This window comes from Anopheles cruzii, chromosome X (assembly GCF_943734635.1).
Source record: "Anopheles cruzii chromosome X, idAnoCruzAS_RS32_06, whole genome shotgun sequence".
Classification (NCBI taxonomy): Eukaryota; Metazoa; Arthropoda; class Insecta; order Diptera; family Culicidae; genus Anopheles; species Anopheles cruzii.
In genome coordinates, this window is record NC_069143.1 from 8447153 (window position 1) to 8464937 (window position 17785).

The following is a 17785-nucleotide window of genomic DNA, read 5'->3' on the forward strand; positions in this document are numbered from 1 at the left end:
CGCACGGGTGTCCCTATATGCATCCTTACACCATAATGCCTCATAAAGGTTCAATGCAGCTATGACTGTAGTTGAGCCCAGAATCGCATTATCATTCGCAGAACGCAGGAGGTGGTGACTCGATTTCATCGTCATAATATTGCTCACAGGTCAAATTGAAAACACTCACCATTTTAACGACACACATATCTGTACAATTCATTCAAATGTTCGTATGATACGAAATGGTTTCGCAAGTGACGAAACGTGTGCATATAGGCTACTTAACACCCGTGGAAAGGTTGGTCGAAGAAAACAGTTTAATTTGAGCCAAACCGTAATGGTTGAGAGGGGTGGCGGTGAGAAATGTGGGTGGTGATAGATTGCGGCCGGATTACGTAGTCATTGGTTCGGCAAAATTCATATGTCCGTGTGCGAGTCGTTAAAGAGAATAGAAAAGACCACCTTTCCAGTACGCCCGATAGCTACCGTTAATCCGTTCATCCATATCCCTTGTTGGGAGCGCCAATAAGTTTCAGCTGTCTATGCTCTTAACTGAAACTGAATCTGTGTTTAGTATCACAACTGGGAAACGACGCGTAACCTTGCCCTATTTCGGCACTATCTTGTTCGCACAGAAAAGGATTCTGACAAGAAAGTACCAGTATCGTTTTCAAATTGGATCTACTCGACTGGGGTTCTTGTTACATTAGGCAAGTTATGCATGTATTAAAGAAACTTTTTATATGTACATTATCATTATTTCAAAATTGAAATTTTTTTAATGTACCTATGCAAACGAAGTTCATATGCAAGCTTAAGAAAAATATTGATTGATCAAACTCTCCAAAGTGGAAAGGAAAACCGGGTAGCTTTTTTTCATTCCGTTACCAAACAAGATTCAGTTGTGTGGGCTACGCTCTTACGCTCCACAATCTCGCACCAAACGTCACGCAATCATTTTCCATGGTTGGCGAAACTCGTAAACAAGCGACTGCACCGCTGACTAGTGGAAGATTCCCGATAACCTTCCGAACGAATGGCTTTAATAAATCTTAAAATAGACTGTTTTCTCCAACACCGTTCACCGTTCACCGCATGCGTCCACTCTTCTAACGGCGCACCGTAGCAACGGTGCTATCATGACACTTTTTCCTTCCCGTAACAGATCAAATTATCGTAGACACAGTCACGGCGTCACATTCATACTTCGTGTTATGCTGCTGCCGTGGTTTGTCGTTGAAAATGAGCATAAATCCCGTTCTTGGTACATGACGATCGTATAAATTGGCGCACCACTTACAACGGAGTACAACGGTGAGGTTATCGGAATACTAGGACACCATTGAGATGAATGCTTGATTCCCAAAAGTAAAATACTTACCAACTAAACCGCATCCTTATCTGCTACTTAGATTAATTGGTAGTTTAATCTTTGTTATTTGGGTAGATTTTGGGGTAAGAAAACGTAATGGTAGTAAAAATAAAGACATCTACACGAACTTGTTTCCTCGTAAACTTTTATTTTGTTCGCTTTTTCGTTTAAGTTTTTGCATCAAGTTTTGCACCACTGCACCCAGTTTAACATAATGTACTGCAAGCCAGTGAGCCTGTTTAAGCTGCGTTCGGCAATTTTCACTTTTCGATTTTTTTCCATTGGTTATCACACAAAACTGAGAGATTCGTTTTCATTGCCCTCCTCGGCCTGCGAGCTAGCTCATGATTTGAAAAGGTTATTTTTGAATCATTAAGATACCTACCTAAATTGTTTGATTTTTTTTTGTTTTTTATGTTTACGGTGAAAGTCAAGTGAATGCTAGAGAAGTGCAACTCATCAAGTTGTAGGTATCATCATCATCATCATTCGCCAACTACAACCTCTGAGCGGTCTTGGCCTGAAACTCCTAATTAAAAATACAGTTAGTGGTTTCCTTCTTCTTCATTTGGCTCTTCTGCCGCTATCCGGCTACTACAATCGCCGTCCTGTCCTGGCTTGCAACAGAGACTCCCTCCGCCGCTCCCAGTCAAGTGTCCTTTTCCTCTATCTTTTTACTGTACTAATTGAAGGCGAAGTCCTTGTCCCTATATACTTTCAACATTCATTCATACATTTCCTTAGCTTTTAAACCTTCCATAAATAAACATTCAATTACTGCACGATACTTGATTTTTTTCCATTGTCAAAAAGTACTAAGTGTAGGACTTAATTCGTGCGGTTTTAGAATTACTTGAAAGATAGAAGCTAACGACGGACAATATGGTAGTTAGGTCACAAATGTCGAAAAAAAACTGCACGAGTTAAGTCCAACACCTAATACTATGACACGATACTCGATACTAAATGGCTTGTAAACAAAGAACGGATTGACAAATTGAAATGAAACTTCACATACGTTCATATCACTCTTCATACGAACGTACCAAGATAATAAAACACATTGAATACATAATAAAATATATTGAATACAAAATAAAATACATACATCAATACATCTGTTATTGAAGCGCCAATTTTTGAGTAACCCGGCAAAGATTAAAAATTGTACAGAAACACAATAATCTCATACAGTTTTAGTCTAGCTATGCTATCATACGGCCTTGGAATCGATGAAGAGGTGAATTTTTCAATTTTTCCTGATAATGAACGTATGGGACTAGTCGTTTTTGCAAATCGAGAAAGTAGATCGTGTAAACGGTATTCTAAACCGTTCTACCCCTACGATTATTACATGCCCCATTTAAGGCGTAGGGTAGGGCAAGAGAAAATGGACTTTTTATGGTATCCTACAAAATGAGCTTGATTTGATGATTAGAAGTAAAAAAAACTCTCACAAACCCACGATCGTATCCCCAAACGAAGCTAATCCGATTGAAATCTGTCATGATCATGAGTGTAGAAATGTGATGGAATAAAAAATGGTTGTGCACAAAGCAATGACAGCTAGGCGCAGGCCGTGTATAAGCGTAGAACCTTACCATAGTAAATGTAAAGTAAAAAACGTAATAGGAAAAAGCGCAAAAAAACGAAAAATAGGTTCACAAAAAAGAAACTTTTACTTAAGGTCACCTGATACCGGGACTAGGTTGGAAATCTGATCATTATCCATCCAGAAGTCCTCTCGCAATGGGCCCGCATATGATAGCGTAGCCAGAGTAAAATAACCCCAAATATGACCCCTTACCATGATAGTAAAAAGCGCAAAAAGTAAGAAAAATAGGTTCACAAAAAAGAAACTTATACCTAAGGTCACCTGATGCCGGGACAAAGTTGGAAATCTGATCATTAACCATCCAGAAGACCTCCCGCAATGGGCCCGCATATGATAGCGTAGCCAGACTGAAATAACCCCAAATATACTCACTTAATTCGCCCAACCTTTTCAGTAGACTCATTCATCGATATCCTACAAAATTTAAACAAAAAAAATTAAGAAAGGCAATATAATTATCACATTATATAAAACCATTATAGAAAACGGCACCATTGGGGCACAATGGACATGTTTTATACGCACCGTTGGATCGCAATCGGCACAATGCCACGAATATCCTCGCCGTTTGGGCGTTTTTTTCAGTGGCGGTTCTAAACATCCAAAATGGTAGTTTTTATGACATTCATCACACCTGTGAAAGAACGAAAGAAAGAAAGACAGCAATAGGTTAGCTGTCTCCCCTTTGATACAAAAGCTGAGCTGGAATCCTACGCACTGAACGATATCATTCGATGTCCCTTGGTTACGGCAAACGTCACATATCAACTCATCGCAGGTGGTTGTACCGAGGCCGCTGGTGCACGCTACTCCCACGCTAATACTATGATTTCCAAAGCCGCGGATATTCTGGTCCCGCTTGACCCGTGGCCGCGCTCCGGTCGGTCGCGCAGAGGTACTGTCAAAAGGTACTCGATGCGGTGGCGACATCATTGCTTGCTTCCTCATGCAGGAATCAATCTGTATGCGCAACGACAAAGCGAAGAAATTAGATGTTGCTTCTTGTGGTTCTTTAGGTGATTCTTCCCGTTGCTTTGCCATATTACCTGCGACGAACTATCTGCCAGCGTCGAGATCAGATGCGAAGCGTCATCCGGGACAGTTTCGTCACGTACGTAATATATTTGAGTTGTATGCGTATTCGAACCATCCGAAGCAGATTTTATCTAGAAGTAAAAAAGAGAAATATAATAGTTGCTCCGTGGTCAACATGCTTTTCCCGGTTGTTTAACTATACTTTTATCTTAATGCGTGGTCGGCAGTCTACGTAAGCCGGATCTGTGTAACTGCCGTCGCCCACAGCATCCGTACCGTCGCGATAGCCATGGTACTTGCGCTTCCGTTTTCGCTTATGATCCTTCGAGATAAACCGCTCGTCATTGGGAGAACGGTTTCGATGCTTTTCCTTTCGTCGTTTGCTGTGTTTGTGCTGCGTAGAGAAACTTGTCAATTCGGACTGCTCTCGAAAACCGGGGATCGCGGCCAACTCCTCCTCCGTCACTGTCGCCCTAGGTATAAGTAATATTGGCACGAGGCCTGGCCGAGCTTCAAACTCATCCACATCCGGCGGTAAGTGCTTGCACGGGCTTGAGCCAACCTCATCTAGCCCGGTGGTTTTCGGGGTCGTCGGTGCCTGCTGCTGGCGCATTACATCCAGTGGCAGTTCGTCTTCATCACTTGCCCTAACCACGCCGTTCGGTGGTGAATCCTTTCTGTTGGCTAGCCTTACTTCCTGTTGCTTCACCTCTTCCGGTGACGAATTAGTTAGGGCAAGCGGCTGCTGTTGGTGGATTTCCGGTAGCGAAAGGTGCCCTGAACCCGTTGCATGGTCGAGTACTTTTCTCTTACGTCCTCGTTTCCCCGGCATCTTAGTCGACGTAAGCGGAGAAACTTCGATACCAGACTGTGCATTAGGCGACGCCGTAGGACTTCCGGTATCGGGCTCTTGGCGTATCGATTCACCAGTGAGCAACCCTCCTCGAGATGGACTTTCACCCACCTCCGGTAACACAAGTTTGGTCGGTGTACACACGCCGCCGGACCCAACCCCAATCGGATGCTCTAATGCTTCAGCTTTAAACAGCTTTTTCCAACCGTCATTACCACAGTGTTGCTGCTCGCCGAAAGACAAATCATACGGCACGATGATACCGTCCTTTGTATAGCGGGTGCGTGACTTGCGCGGTGCCTTCGGTATGATGATGCTCTCCGGATTCGAATCGTCCGATTTATCACATTCCGAGCACTGCCAACCGTACAGCTTCGACTTTTTCGGATGGCGCGACAGCGGAGGGTTGAGGCAGCCGAGGTGGTAGTGCAGGTAGCAGGTGTCACACTTGGCCAACAGATGCTGATCGCTACACCGTTTGCAGATACCACACTCGTTTAACAAATCTTCACTGTTTTGCTTGCACTGAGTGCTCAGTATGCGTCCGGTGTCATCCCGCTTGCCGGGTACCATCAGATTCTGTAGCGGAAAGCCTACACCCATCTTGAGTGCAGCCGCCGTCGGAACTGTCATAGTACGAGCAGCCGGCGGTGTAGAGCAGTGAGGATGGGACGTATTAATCACCACGCCTTGATGGCCCTTGCCGTAGGGAGCAGTGGGCAGGGATAACGGAGACGCTGCTACCGCCGACATTGTCGGTGGAAGGGGCAGGAGTACGGGTCTTCCGACTTGTTCTACCGGCACGAGTGGTTTGTTCGGACAGAGGGCCAACAAATGCGCGTACAAGCCATCAATTTCCTCTTTCAATGATGCGTTTTTGCGCAACACCTCTTGATTTTCCTGGACGCTCCGGTCATACTTCATGCGCAGCATCTGTTGCTTGTCCAGAAGTAGTTTGTTGATCATCTCCTGCTCATTCAGCTTCTTCTTCATGTCTGCTAGGCGAATCGAACGGTCAAGATAGTAGCCTGTGAATTCCACGTTGAACGCCGGCGGGATGTGCCACTTTTTGCGTACATCGCTTAGGGCAGCCATCTGCGCCTCCTGGAACTCGGTTGCGGCCATGTCGAGCCCCATGAACTCCGTTTTCAGTAATAATTTTTTGCAAGCGGTCGCACTTGTTATCAATAGCCGAGGCATCTTCTGTGTCGGTACCCAGGGCGGCTTTTTCGTTTCGTTGTTCTGCACGTAGCGATTCCGGTGTTTGGTAAGCTTACGGTCGATGCGCAGTTGCTCAGGCGAGGGCTTCTGCATTTGACGCGTTTCTTCTACAGCCCGCTGTCTACGTACGCCCCTCATTTTGATTGCGTTATAGTTACGCTTGCGTTGCTTAATGAGTGTCTTGTCCGAATGGATTCGACAGTGAGCGTAGAACGGATCCGCCTGATCCGCCTCTTCGGCTTGAGCTTCCGACAGCAGACCGACGTATTGAGCGCAGGTCACATGGAAGTACATCTTGCACATCCCTGCATCACATCCAATGCAGACACCGGTTCGAGCCAGCCGGGCATCCTCGCATAGGCTGCATGTTTTGGCACCCCACTTATTGTAAGGCATCTCGAACAGCGTAACCGAAGACAGCTGGTCCACATCGCCGAAGGCGACTCCCGGCACGTAGAGTGCGCACACCAAATGCACCCACTTGCCAACATCCGTCTCCTTGAAGATACCCCCTTTGTTGGGACACAGCTCACAATCAGGGTTTTCGATGCCTGCTTTGCACGCGTCGCAGAACCATGGTTCGGTGGAACATGATGAAATGGTACTGCTAATACTAGTACTTTCGCTAACACCGTAGCATCCTTCATGAACCGTCACCCCGCACCCATCACACTCGACAATTTCATTCTGATCATCACTACGGTCACCGAGGCAAGCGCAACAGATGGGTTTTTCCAACAGTTTCTGCACGGCTGCTTCCCGTTCCGATGCTACATTTCGTACCGGTAGCAAGGCAAAGTTTTGCAATGCCGCTGTCTCAACCGTTTTGGACTTGGCTCCTGCGCTACCACCATCAGTGGCATTTTCTCCGTCCTCGACATCATCATTCACGTCTTCACCACTATCGTCAACCCCAGGGAGCTTGCTCTCGCTTTGCTCCGTGCCGCCAATACCCTCGGTACCGTTATGATCATTCTTCTGTCGCTGCTGCTCCTGTGGCCCATTTCCAACTCTGCCGACATTTTGGATAAGAAGCGCTAGGTCCTCGTCAGCGTCGTCGTCCTCAGTATCCTCATCATCCTCATCATCGTCATCATCGTCATCGTCATCATCTGCGTCGTTGTCTTTACCATAATCTTCGTTGGAACCAGTCGAACAATCATCACTCTCGCCGTCGTGGTCCTCGATCCGAAAATCTGAATCCGACGACGAGTCGCCATGATCGTCGAAGTCTAGAAGGGCTTGTGTTGTTATACCCGGGTTACGCTTCACTGTGTTCCGCATGCTATCGGATAGGTAGTTAACATTAACTCACTACACGTTAACTATTTTAACATTATTTGTGCACAGCTTACGGGACCAATTGGATATAGTTTTTTCTCTTTCAAAAACAAACTGGGCTGTAATTTACAAACCAGAAGCTTTCAATACGAATGTGCGCCTGCTTCGCGAAGCATAAGCTATCCTCAACGTTGGTAGGCCCAAATGGGAAAATCGACTTGACAGTTTGAGCGAAAAAAGACGCTTTATCGACTTGACAGTTTGAGCCAGGACCAGCCAGGAAGCAAAATAACAAAAAAACAACGGTCAGACCGCAGCTGTCAAATAAAATTCTCACACGGCAATGTTGGTGACGACGGAAGGAGATTTGTGTGCATCGCAAAACAGTTCTTGAAAATCGTTAATAATACTTTAACGAACCCTCCCCGCCCGCCTAAACAAATGAGTCAAATGAGACTTGCTTCTATCGGTTTTACTGTGAAGAACTTAATGTAAAATCATTCTCAAGCTGCAAAGAACATCAAAGAAACGCTCGTATACCCAATACAAATTCGTGGCAGAAATTAGCCTAGCAACATCGTTCGAGAGACAGCTCATCATATTGTCCGATGGCATCGGCTACGGTAAAATACTCGAGGCACTAAAGCATTCTCAGTTGCGGCAGATATATGAGTTCTCCCTGGTAATTTCTCATCTTGCACAGGCACCTTTGCTTGAGGAAGCCGTGCCATTTGGCGAAGAAGATGAGCTGAACCAAGACGGGATTGTTAAAAGGCTCTCGTAAGTGTTTGTCGAGTAACAATATGATATTAGCAAACTTCTAAACATTTTTGCCAATTTTGTTTGCAGCCATCCCTATGTGACCTTCTTCCACATAGTTTTCCGTTCAGCGGCGATAGCGACGTACCTGTTTTGTGGCTGGTTCAGCGATAGTTTTATAACAAGTTTCGTGTTCGTGGTGCTGTTGCTTTCCGCCGATTTTTGGACCGTCAAAAATATTACGGGTCGTTTGCTTGTCGGGCTACGCTGGTGGAACTACGTCGATGACGACGGTGTGTCACACTGGATATTCGAGTCAAAGAAGGGCGAAAACTATTCCGTCAAGTTCAATCCCCACGAAGTGCGCATCTTTTGGTTGGCACTAGTGGTGTGTCCGGTATTCTGGGGGTTCTTCTTCATTGTGGCATTGTTTGGATTCAAGTTCAAGTGGTTGGTACGTAAAATCAATAGCAATTAACTCAATCAATTGAAACAGGATCACCGTATGATGAATAAGTGTATCAAAAGCACACACCGTATTTTTACTATTCCCACCTGAGCCCAAACAATAACCCTACATTAATGGAGTGGTTTTTCTTTCTTCTCTCTTCTAGTTGTTGGTGTTGATAGCACTCGCGCTGAATGGAGCTAACTTGTATGGCTATCTCAAATGCAACTTCGGGGCTGGAGCAAATCTGGGCACAACTACATCCAATTTCGTCAAAAGTCAAGTTCTGAAAAATGCTGTTAATCTCATAGCCACTCAAGCTAGCTACCCTGCTGAGGGTAGTGGCGCTGGTACAACTAGTCCAAGAAACAGTAACATTGTATAGAAATGCAAATATGTAAAAGTCGCTAAAACTCTGAGGAACCTTTCTGCTGCGTAAATGAGCTAAAACAATTGTAATAACCAAACAACATCCACAAATAAAAATAAGTATTATTGTCAATCTACCTGATGTGTTCAAACTGTGCAACAATTACAGCCAACAACCATTTGGAGCGTGAGCAGCCCTTGTGGCGTAATGCAACCTTTACGTAAAGAATTATTCGCTGTTAGTGTGAGACAAGAGAAGTAACCATTAATGTAAAGAATAGAAAAATGTGTCTTGTGTTTTATCTTGTGATAGCTAACACATTGAAGGCGGGATGAAAATATTGTTTTGTGTTTTGTGTTTTTTGTTGTTACGTTCATACTTATCCGGCCACAGCAACATCTGTCTGCCAATTTTGCTTTGTTTTGGATTTTGCCTTTAAGATTCGGTCCCCGTACTTTATGTACCCAGAGTGCGATGATGGTAGTAGGCAACCGACTTTAGTAAGTACAACACAATCGTTTCTTGATCGAAAAAAATTGACGTGCTATACACGAAGGTGACCATGTTGGATACTGAGGACGATATACCGTTCGGTGACTCTCTCGAGGACCAGGATTTCGTGAAGGCAACAAAGTACGTCGAGCGCAATACCTGGTGTTTTACGCAACATCAACTGTTAAGTTTCTACGCATTGTACAAGCAAGCAACGGTTGGTTCCTGCACTATCCCCATACCAAGCATTTTACACCCGCAAGCACGAGCCAAATGGTATGCGTGGAATAAACTGCAGCAGATAGACAAGGCATCGGCAAAGTCAGAATATGTGAGGTTGCTAGATGACCTGAAGCCTGCTTGGGACTGCAGTCGTGGCAGCGGTTGGGTTTCCGTGTCCCGACCAAAGCGACAGGAGGATGAATGTATCGATGAGACGGAGGAATATATACTTACTACCTACATCAAGGACGGTTGCTTAGATGGGGTACGTAACGAGCTGCGTTGTGGAAATTACAAAAACCAGTTGAACCACTTGGATAAGTCGGGGCTCGGTATTATCCATTGGGCGGCAGATCGAGGACACGCGGCCATCCTGGAATGCATACTGCAAACTCCCGGAATCGATGTTAATCTAGCAGACATAACAGGTCAAACGGCGTTACACTATGCATGCAGCTGCGATAATTATGATTGTGTGAAACTTTTATTGACGCATAACGCTGACCGCGATTTGGTTGATGAAGATGGAATAACATGCGTTGAGAATGCGTTATCTGATAAAATTATAGAACTATTGAAGGACAAATAATAATCAATAAAAGAGATGTAAGCGAAACAGTTTCTTCAGACTGTTGGCTGGGGGTGCCACCATGTATTTGGTTTTGTTATCGTTTTTGCTGTCGACCACGATTGTCCGCATTGTCCGCCAATGGAAGCCTGAGCTACGGAAGCCAAGATCGCTTGCCATATCCCGTATGCGAGTCCCGTTCAAGGTTGCATACGACGCCGACATTGCATAAAATTGTCCTGATCGTGTAGGGTCCAAAACAAAGCCAGAACGTCAAACTGTCACTTTCCTAAAAATGCGGCCTGGCAGTATTTTGGAAATTGTAGAAAAAAAATTACATATTTTCATAAACATTTTTACGCAATGTTTTTATTTTGGACCGGTACCAAATTGGGACGTTTCTCGGTACCTAGTGGTCGACTGGCGATTAGCTCCGTTTTAAACACGAAATTCTACAACCAGCGACGGGGAAGGAGTAACAGTAGTGGAAATGGACGAATGCGGACGGGCGCACAGTACGGAATCGGTGCTATCGCGGCCGTTTCAGGAGTTTTGGGTGTACATTATTACCTCAGCCGGCTGTTCACGGAACCGAATCGAAAACCTTCCCTTTGGAAATTTGAAGCTGTTTCGGCACTTTCCGAGTCGTCTAGCAGCCGCCGCAAACAGCTCAACTTCATCGCAGACGCCGTAGAAGTGTCGGCACCGGCGGTGGTCTATATCGAGATACGGGACCTTAAGCACGTGGATTTTTTCACCCGCGAACCGGTTACCGTGTCGAATGGATCCGGGTTTATCGTCGACTCGGACGGTCTCATTCTAACGAATGCCCACGTCGTCATCAGTAAACCGTATACGATGGTCACAGTGAAGCTTTCAGATGGAAGGGCCTTCCCCGGAAAGGTCGAGTACGTCGATCAGAGCTCGGATCTAGCTACGGTGCGTATCCAGTGCCGAAATCTGCCAACCCTAAAAATGGGTCGCTCCAGTGATCTGAGGCCGGGCGAGTGGGTGATAGCGCTAGGCAGTCCGTTGGCCCTCAGCAACACGGTTACGGCCGGTGTGGTCAGTACGACGCATCGTGCCTCCCAGGAGCTTGGCTTACGGGGCCGGGTCATCAACTACATTCAAACCGATGCAGCCATCACGTTCGGCAACTCGGGCGGCCCACTCGTCAACCTGGACGGCGAAGCCATCGGCATCAATAGCATGAAGGTGACAGCAGGCATCAGTTTTGCGATTCCCATCGATCACGCTAAGGAGTTTCTGCAAAATATTGCCGAAAAGTCAGCGGATAAGCGGCTGGAACAGGCGAATGGATCCGTTGGGCGACGCTACCTTGGCCTCACGATGCTTACCCTGACACCGGCCATCATGGCAGAATTGCAGCAAAAAAGCCACACCTTTCCGCCGAATTTTCACGGTGGCGTTCTCGTATGGAAGGTGATCCATGGATCGCCGGCACACGCGTAAGTGGAAAACACGATATCAGAGCGTTCGGTAGAAGAGCCGAACATGGCACTGAAAGCTGCTTCTTTCTATTGACAGTAACGGTATATGTCCAGGTGACGTCATCACTCATATCAATGGCAAAGAAATATCAACGTGTGCCGAAATGTATGACATCCTCGGAGGAAAGGACCAAACCCTAGCCATCAACATTTTCCGTGGGCATAAAACTTTCACTGTGCAGGTCCGACTAGAGTAATGGTTTGGTTTATTCGGCAACAACAAACGCCGAGCGGTCGTGGCCTCCAAGAAAGATCTCGTCCATTGCTTGCGGTCGCACCATCTCAAACGGGTCTCTCACGTCCTCACGACAGCCTAAGGAGACTTTGCGAGCTGGTTCGTCATCCGCCTTTCTGATGGCATAACCAGCCCATCGGAGCCTGGCAAATCGTATATGCTGCACGACAGTAAGGTATTCATACAGCGCATGCAACTCCCTGTTGTAGCGGTTCCTCCTCCTTCCTCGCGAACGTGGCTAAGAGGGTTTCATCAGTTTTAGACAGAGCGTATGTCTTAGACGTGTGTGTGAGAGTACTACGATTAAAAAGGTTCTGAATTCGACCCCAGCTACGACCGCCTCAACACGAGATATGAGCGAAATAGTGTCATCAGATTGTAGAATTACTTGTTGGGTGCTAGCAATATAGGTCGAATCTCTTCCGTTATGACGTTGTTAGTGTTAACCTTTGAACTTAGATTGGCAAAATTTTAAAAGCTATTAGTATGTAAACCATACTTACTAGACTAGAGTAATATAAAACGATAAAATGCCCATAATGAGTTCAATGCAACAAACACTGTGAGTTGATTTATCCAAGAAGCATTCATTTAATAACGTAAAAAGATCTATCCATGGTACAGCAGTACGCATTCACATACAAAGATTGCCCTCTAAAAAATCACATCACTATTCGTCGTTTTTTTCGGATATACTACTATTAATGCTGAATTGTAAAGCTGGTTAAACAAATTGAATCAACCTAAAGCGCCGCGCGTTTGCTAACGTGCGACCATAGAGTAAAGAACGTATCTGATAGCTAGGACACAAGTAGGTAAAAGGTGGACGCCTTACCTGCCAGAGCAACAGAGAAACATCGCACAAAACATGTTTGTAAGAAACCTTTTGTAAATAGACGAATCTGGTTATGCAATGTAACGTATTTTGCGACACCATTCAAACCTGGATTTGATTGATCCTGTGAGTACTGACTCAACAGACGACTCAACGCCTTTTCAATAAACAAACCCCGGGATTTCGTATCTACTATAATCTCTACTGTTTCTATATTATACAAACACTTTGCCTCTCACATTGCGGGCAGATCCATAGTGTGAATGACATAGGGCAACCAAAAGAGTTGTAACTACGGCTCAGTGCGTTCTACTAAGAGTAACCAAAAAAACTAGTAGAATATCAGTAAGTGTGATCAACAATGTAATATGTCCTACGTTTACTATCATTTTGAGTGCAGTGCTTCCTCGGGATAACGGCCCGGGATGATTGACTGCATGCTTCCAATCTCATTTGTAACATTAATCCTTCCTTTCTACTTTTCTCGTTTGTATTACGGAATTAAAAAGTAACAAAATGACGAGGCTAGTTCCGGCCGTTGGTACCGTGATCGACAGAGAAAGCGCTCTCGGCATTGGTGCCGTTCCCATTGGTAACCGCACGGTACGTATAGAACACGTCGTAATTGTCAGTGTAATCACGCGGTAGCAGCAGATTGTAGGTGTCGGCCGCAAGGTATGCTGCTCCAAGCGCCATCGTCGTTTTGAGACGCAACAGGCGTAGATTGTATGGAAAGCATCGTGCGTTCAGTTGGTGTACGAATCCTTCACGCAGTAGTTCCCAGCTGAGCCAAACGGAACCGACGCACACGATGGCGAGCTCATCGGTGTCACCGAGCAATTCAGGCGAAATCTTTGGCTGGAGGGCGCACACAGAACGGGCAAGAGTGCGGCCAGCCTCGTTGAACAGTGCTCGGCATAACGGATCCGCTTCCTCGAGGGCGCAACGCGCTAACTTCGCGCAGAGACCAGCGTATGCGGTTTTGCAGAAACCCCCGTAACAGTGCTCGAGCAAATCATGCATTGTTTGAACACCAAAGTGCTGCTGAATCAACTTCCACACGCGATCGACCGGCATCTTGCTGGGGCGTAGATTGTCCCTATCGTCGAATACGGTCTTGACGGCATTCCGTGAAATCCACCAGGCTGTGGAAAAAGGTCAAAAACACAGAGAGATACATAGAGAGAGCGAATGGGTGAAATGGACAACTTGAACTTACCACCACCTTCGTCACCTATCATATGACCCCATCCTCCGCAGCCGTGCGTGCTGCCATCCGGATTACGCAGCAACGTGTTGGAGCCGGTACCGGCAATGATCACCATTCCACCGAGCCTCGAAACAGCCTGGATACTGCCAATGGTGTCGCTGCATACCACGTACTGCTCGGCCACGGACGGATAGTGTGCCCGGAGGTACTGTTCCAACTCACGGTTCATTTCCTCCGTCTCAGCGCCGCTTAAACACAGTCCGATCGCGGTCAGCAGTTGATCCTCCGGTAGTTTTGCCTCCGCCTTCGCGGCCCGTGCCATTGTCGCTATGCGTTCGGCCACACCCGGTATTCCAACTGCCCAGTGATTTGTGCTTGGACCCATGGCTCTACCGATAATCTTACCCGACGCATCGCAGATCACTAACGTCGACTGTGTCGCACCTCTGGAACAAAGGACAAAAACCAAACCAAGCCGTATTTATAACCATTTGTATATCAAAATGTAATTTGCAATAGTTCTCATTCGATTTATTTTGGACTAATCTTCTTGACCGGCACGACAACCGCCGAGCGGTTTCGGCCTGCACCAGAGACAATGTTAGTCTCTTTTGGTCCAGTCAACTACTTATAAGCGTTCTGAACGTATCTGAACCTTTGAATCTCATTACCACTATGTGAGCGTACGAGCGTAGTAAGCGTAATAGTGAGTCAATATGGGAATGTTTGTTGATTGGTTGAAAACTGAAAATATGTTATTGATTTACCTCGTGTTGTTAATTTACCTCTGACGATTAGTTACGATGGCGCAATACTGTCGCGGTACGATCTTTGAGTACATTCGTCATACTGAACAGGTTACGGTTTGGTAAATAAATGACTGCATATGGGAACTTGTATGTGTGTGCGAAGCACCGCATATACATTGTCATTAATAAGTATGCACCGATAAGGCTAGCTAGTCTGCAAAAACCGGACGACCGATAGTGGCAGGGTGATTTACCAACCGTCTGGTCAAAACCAACGTTAACTAACTGCAGAAGGGGCACCCTTTTCCCTAAGTTCCAGCAAATGGCCGTGCACTTGACACTGAAACACGCTGGAGCGATGAAGTAAAGCTCTTATCGATGCTTTATCTCTGGAGTTGGAGTGTTTATGGCGATTTATTGTTTTGGTCAGCCCTGCGTTTTGCTGTCAGCATGCACAGCTAGTACGTGACAGAATTGTTAAATAGCAAACTCTTAGTAACGCTCAGCCGTAAAAACACAACGTTACAGAAAACAACAGAGATTATCTTTGTCTCTGTTGCAGGCCAAGACCGCTCAGCGGTTGTAATTGCCAGATAAGAAGAAGCATCACTTATCCACGGCAGAGGTGCTAATGAAGAAACACTTGACATGCATTTTTAACAACAGGGCTCAAACGACGTAAACTTGTGATTACACTTAAATACATTGTTTAATTGATTATTATTGAATTAAAAAAATTAACTTATAAACAGACACGAGCGGAGCAAAGATAAGATATGTCTCTATGATTAAAGCACCAAAGTCCAAGGCACTTTTTGAGACAATCAGTAGCAAAATCTTCAGCAAACCTCCAGAGTCCAATGATGTCCTAGAACAACTAATAGCTCCTTTTGTGAATGTCCGCAACTCATTTAGCCTTCGACGCAATGACGCCAATTCTCTGTTTGATCGCCTCGCCACATGGGTGGTTTACGGTACACGTGAAAGTAGGTTTTTGGCAAACAAACAAACAAACAAGCAAAAGAAACCACATTTCGAGCAACCACACACCATTACGACGGCACCTGTGTGGCTGCGAACACTTTTCCCGCGACATAAGAGTTGATGAACCGTGCACTTTGCTTTTGTTATGTGATATTTCAGGCAGCCCCAACTCTCTCCCCCCCCCCCCCCCCCCCCCCCCCCCCCTTCCGTTTGCAGGATTCAGGTTCAGGTTTTTCGTGAGACGCCCACAATTTCGAAGCCTCTTGTTGCACAAGATCCATTGAGGAAATTCAGGGAACTGAACTGGTGCGGTCGGTTGGTCAGTGATCGACCGTTGGATGGCCGTTCGATGATCGGGTTTTAATTGAACAGGCAATAGCGTGTGTGATGGAACCGGAACCGGCAACAACTTACCCTTCCACACCACCGATGTACATCACGCGATCGGCTCCGAGGTCTGGAGTTTAGGCACAGGAAAAACAACGAGTAGTGCCTTTTTACACGTATGCAATCCCTAGACTGACTGCTAACTATCAAAGCCAGTCAGTTCAGCTAGGCACGAAGCTAGGCGATTGCTCAGACACTTTATATAGGAATGTGTGCAGCTGGCGGGCAATTGGTTTTACGCACTATCCGCTAATCGGCTATCAGCAATACAAACACACACCCACGTGGAAAACCAAAACACACCGAACAACGAGCGGAAAGAACGCCGAACACCACACGCTTAGTCGACAGCATCGGACGGAGTAACTGAGTAAAGGGGTGGCGGCTTTCTAACTGAGCCTCTAGACGCCTGCACCTATTTCGCTACTTATTTTTTTTCCTGCCGACTCGGCGTTCTGCGATCGCGGTCGTTCGATTGTACACGAAGCCAGTCGAGGAATGCGAGAGCGAACGGTGATAGTAGTAGCCGGCGCTATAGGCACCCAATTCGTGGCAGTGCGGGCGACGACGGGGGCGTCGTACGTGGCGTGGTGAACGGTTGGCTCCAGTTTGCGATAGGATCGGCAAAAGGAAACAGTGAAGATACGCGTGCCACGCACGCAGCTCTGTTGTCGTGGCGGTCCATCGGTCACTCTGATGCGCCTATCTCTCTACCCCATTGACCTGTGTGCTCCTATTTCTTCGCTGTTTGGACACCACCGGACACTGAATTATCACTGCGGAATTACTCTGAAGCTAGTCACGTTAACTGCGCGATATTTTTACATGTTTGCCGATACGGACGAGAAGTGGCGCATCCGTTGTTTAGAATGGGGCAAAAGGCAAATCGAAATTAAAGCTTCCAGCAAATGGGGAACACAATAATGCCGCCTTGGGGTGACGAATTCCCACCGATTCCCACTGTGGGGAATTTGTATCGGATCGGTGGACATGTTTGGTTTGAGGGAGAATGTTTTTTTTTTCAACATTTTGTTTTCTTTACACGTGTTTTGATTAGGTTCAACGATTTATGTGTAATACATGGATTCACGTATGATAAATAACCTTTTATTATTATTCATCCTCGTATTAGATGATTAGTTCATTGGCGGTTCATCGGCGGTTCATCGGCGGTTCATCGGCGGTTCATCGGCGGTTCATCAATGTAACGCCTTATGAGTGTAAACACAGTTTGTGGCAATTTTTAAACAAGCAATTATTACCATCCGAAGTATGCAACGAACTACTACTTAAACGTTCGATAGAATACTTATTGGTCAATTTTTGCATCCAAACTTAAATCGGTATTATCTACTTGATTAAATACATGATCAATCGCGATATCAGCTCATTAATGTTTACCTTTATGATTAAAAATGTGGAGGTCTAGCTACCAGGTATCCAACACACACTCGATGTCGGACCTCTCAGTTTCGATGTTTTCCACTTGTCTCATCGCACTCACGCGGTGTGAAATATTTCAAATGGCTAGCGGGATCGATTGGCGGGAAAAGGTTGGTTCTATTTTGTGTGTTTGGAAAGGAAACCTGGCATCATCAACTCTGCTTGATCACTCGTGTTGGTGGCTGCAAAACTCTCTCTTAACGGTAAAAAGTG

At 45.9% G+C, this 17785-nt stretch overlaps 5 protein-coding genes across 6 annotated transcripts; 3 read left to right on the forward strand and 2 right to left on the reverse strand.

Moving 5' to 3' along the window:
* Window positions 1–2888: 2888 nt before the first annotated feature.
* Window positions 2889–7362, reverse strand: LOC128279068 (PHD finger protein 14). The gene is made up of 5 exons (XM_053017793.1): window positions 4207–7362; window positions 4016–4135; window positions 3688–3929; window positions 3495–3603; window positions 2889–3383 (listed from the first exon to the last, which is right to left on the reverse strand). The coding sequence occupies exons 1-5, from the start codon at window positions 7360–7362 to the stop codon at window positions 3369–3371; spliced, it is 3642 nt and encodes a 1213-aa protein (XP_052873753.1). The 3' UTR covers window positions 2889–3368.
* A 349-nt stretch (window positions 7363–7711) lies between these two features.
* LOC128270289 (uncharacterized Golgi apparatus membrane protein-like protein CG5021) lies at window positions 7712–9058 on the forward strand. The gene is made up of 4 exons (XM_053007694.1): window positions 7712–7982; window positions 8063–8139; window positions 8209–8572; window positions 8733–9058. The coding sequence occupies exons 1-4, from the start codon at window positions 7968–7970 to the stop codon at window positions 8949–8951; spliced, it is 675 nt and encodes a 224-aa protein (XP_052863654.1). The 5' UTR covers window positions 7712–7967; the 3' UTR covers window positions 8952–9058.
* Window positions 9059–9452: 394 nt separating this feature from the next.
* LOC128270278 (acyl-CoA-binding protein-like) lies at window positions 9453–10212 on the forward strand. The gene is made up of 2 exons (XM_053007683.1): window positions 9453–9915; window positions 10004–10212. Exons 1-2 carry the CDS (start codon window positions 9499–9501, stop codon window positions 10064–10066), a joined length of 480 nt encoding a protein of 159 aa, XP_052863643.1. The 5' UTR covers window positions 9453–9498; the 3' UTR covers window positions 10067–10212.
* Window positions 10213–10683: 471 nt separating this feature from the next.
* Window positions 10684–13266, forward strand: LOC128270250 (serine protease HTRA2, mitochondrial). Its single transcript, XM_053007655.1, has 2 exons — window positions 10684–11687; window positions 11767–13266. Exons 1-2 carry the CDS (start codon window positions 10717–10719, stop codon window positions 11924–11926), a joined length of 1131 nt encoding a protein of 376 aa, XP_052863615.1. The 5' UTR covers window positions 10684–10716; the 3' UTR covers window positions 11927–13266.
* Window positions 12540–16909, reverse strand: LOC128270261 (N-acetyl-D-glucosamine kinase). 2 transcript variants are annotated; one of them, XM_053007673.1, is made up of 3 exons: window positions 16157–16909; window positions 14019–14455; window positions 12540–13944 (listed from the first exon to the last, which is right to left on the reverse strand). In XM_053007673.1, exons 1-3 carry the CDS (start codon window positions 16177–16179, stop codon window positions 13325–13327), a joined length of 1080 nt encoding a protein of 359 aa, XP_052863633.1. In that variant the 5' UTR covers window positions 16180–16909; the 3' UTR covers window positions 12540–13324. The 2 variants fall into 2 exon arrangements, with proteins under 2 accessions (XP_052863633.1, XP_052863626.1); XM_053007666.1 differs by lacking the exon at window positions 16157–16909 and adding an exon at window positions 14795–14867.
* Between the last annotated feature and the right edge of the window lie 876 nt (window positions 16910–17785).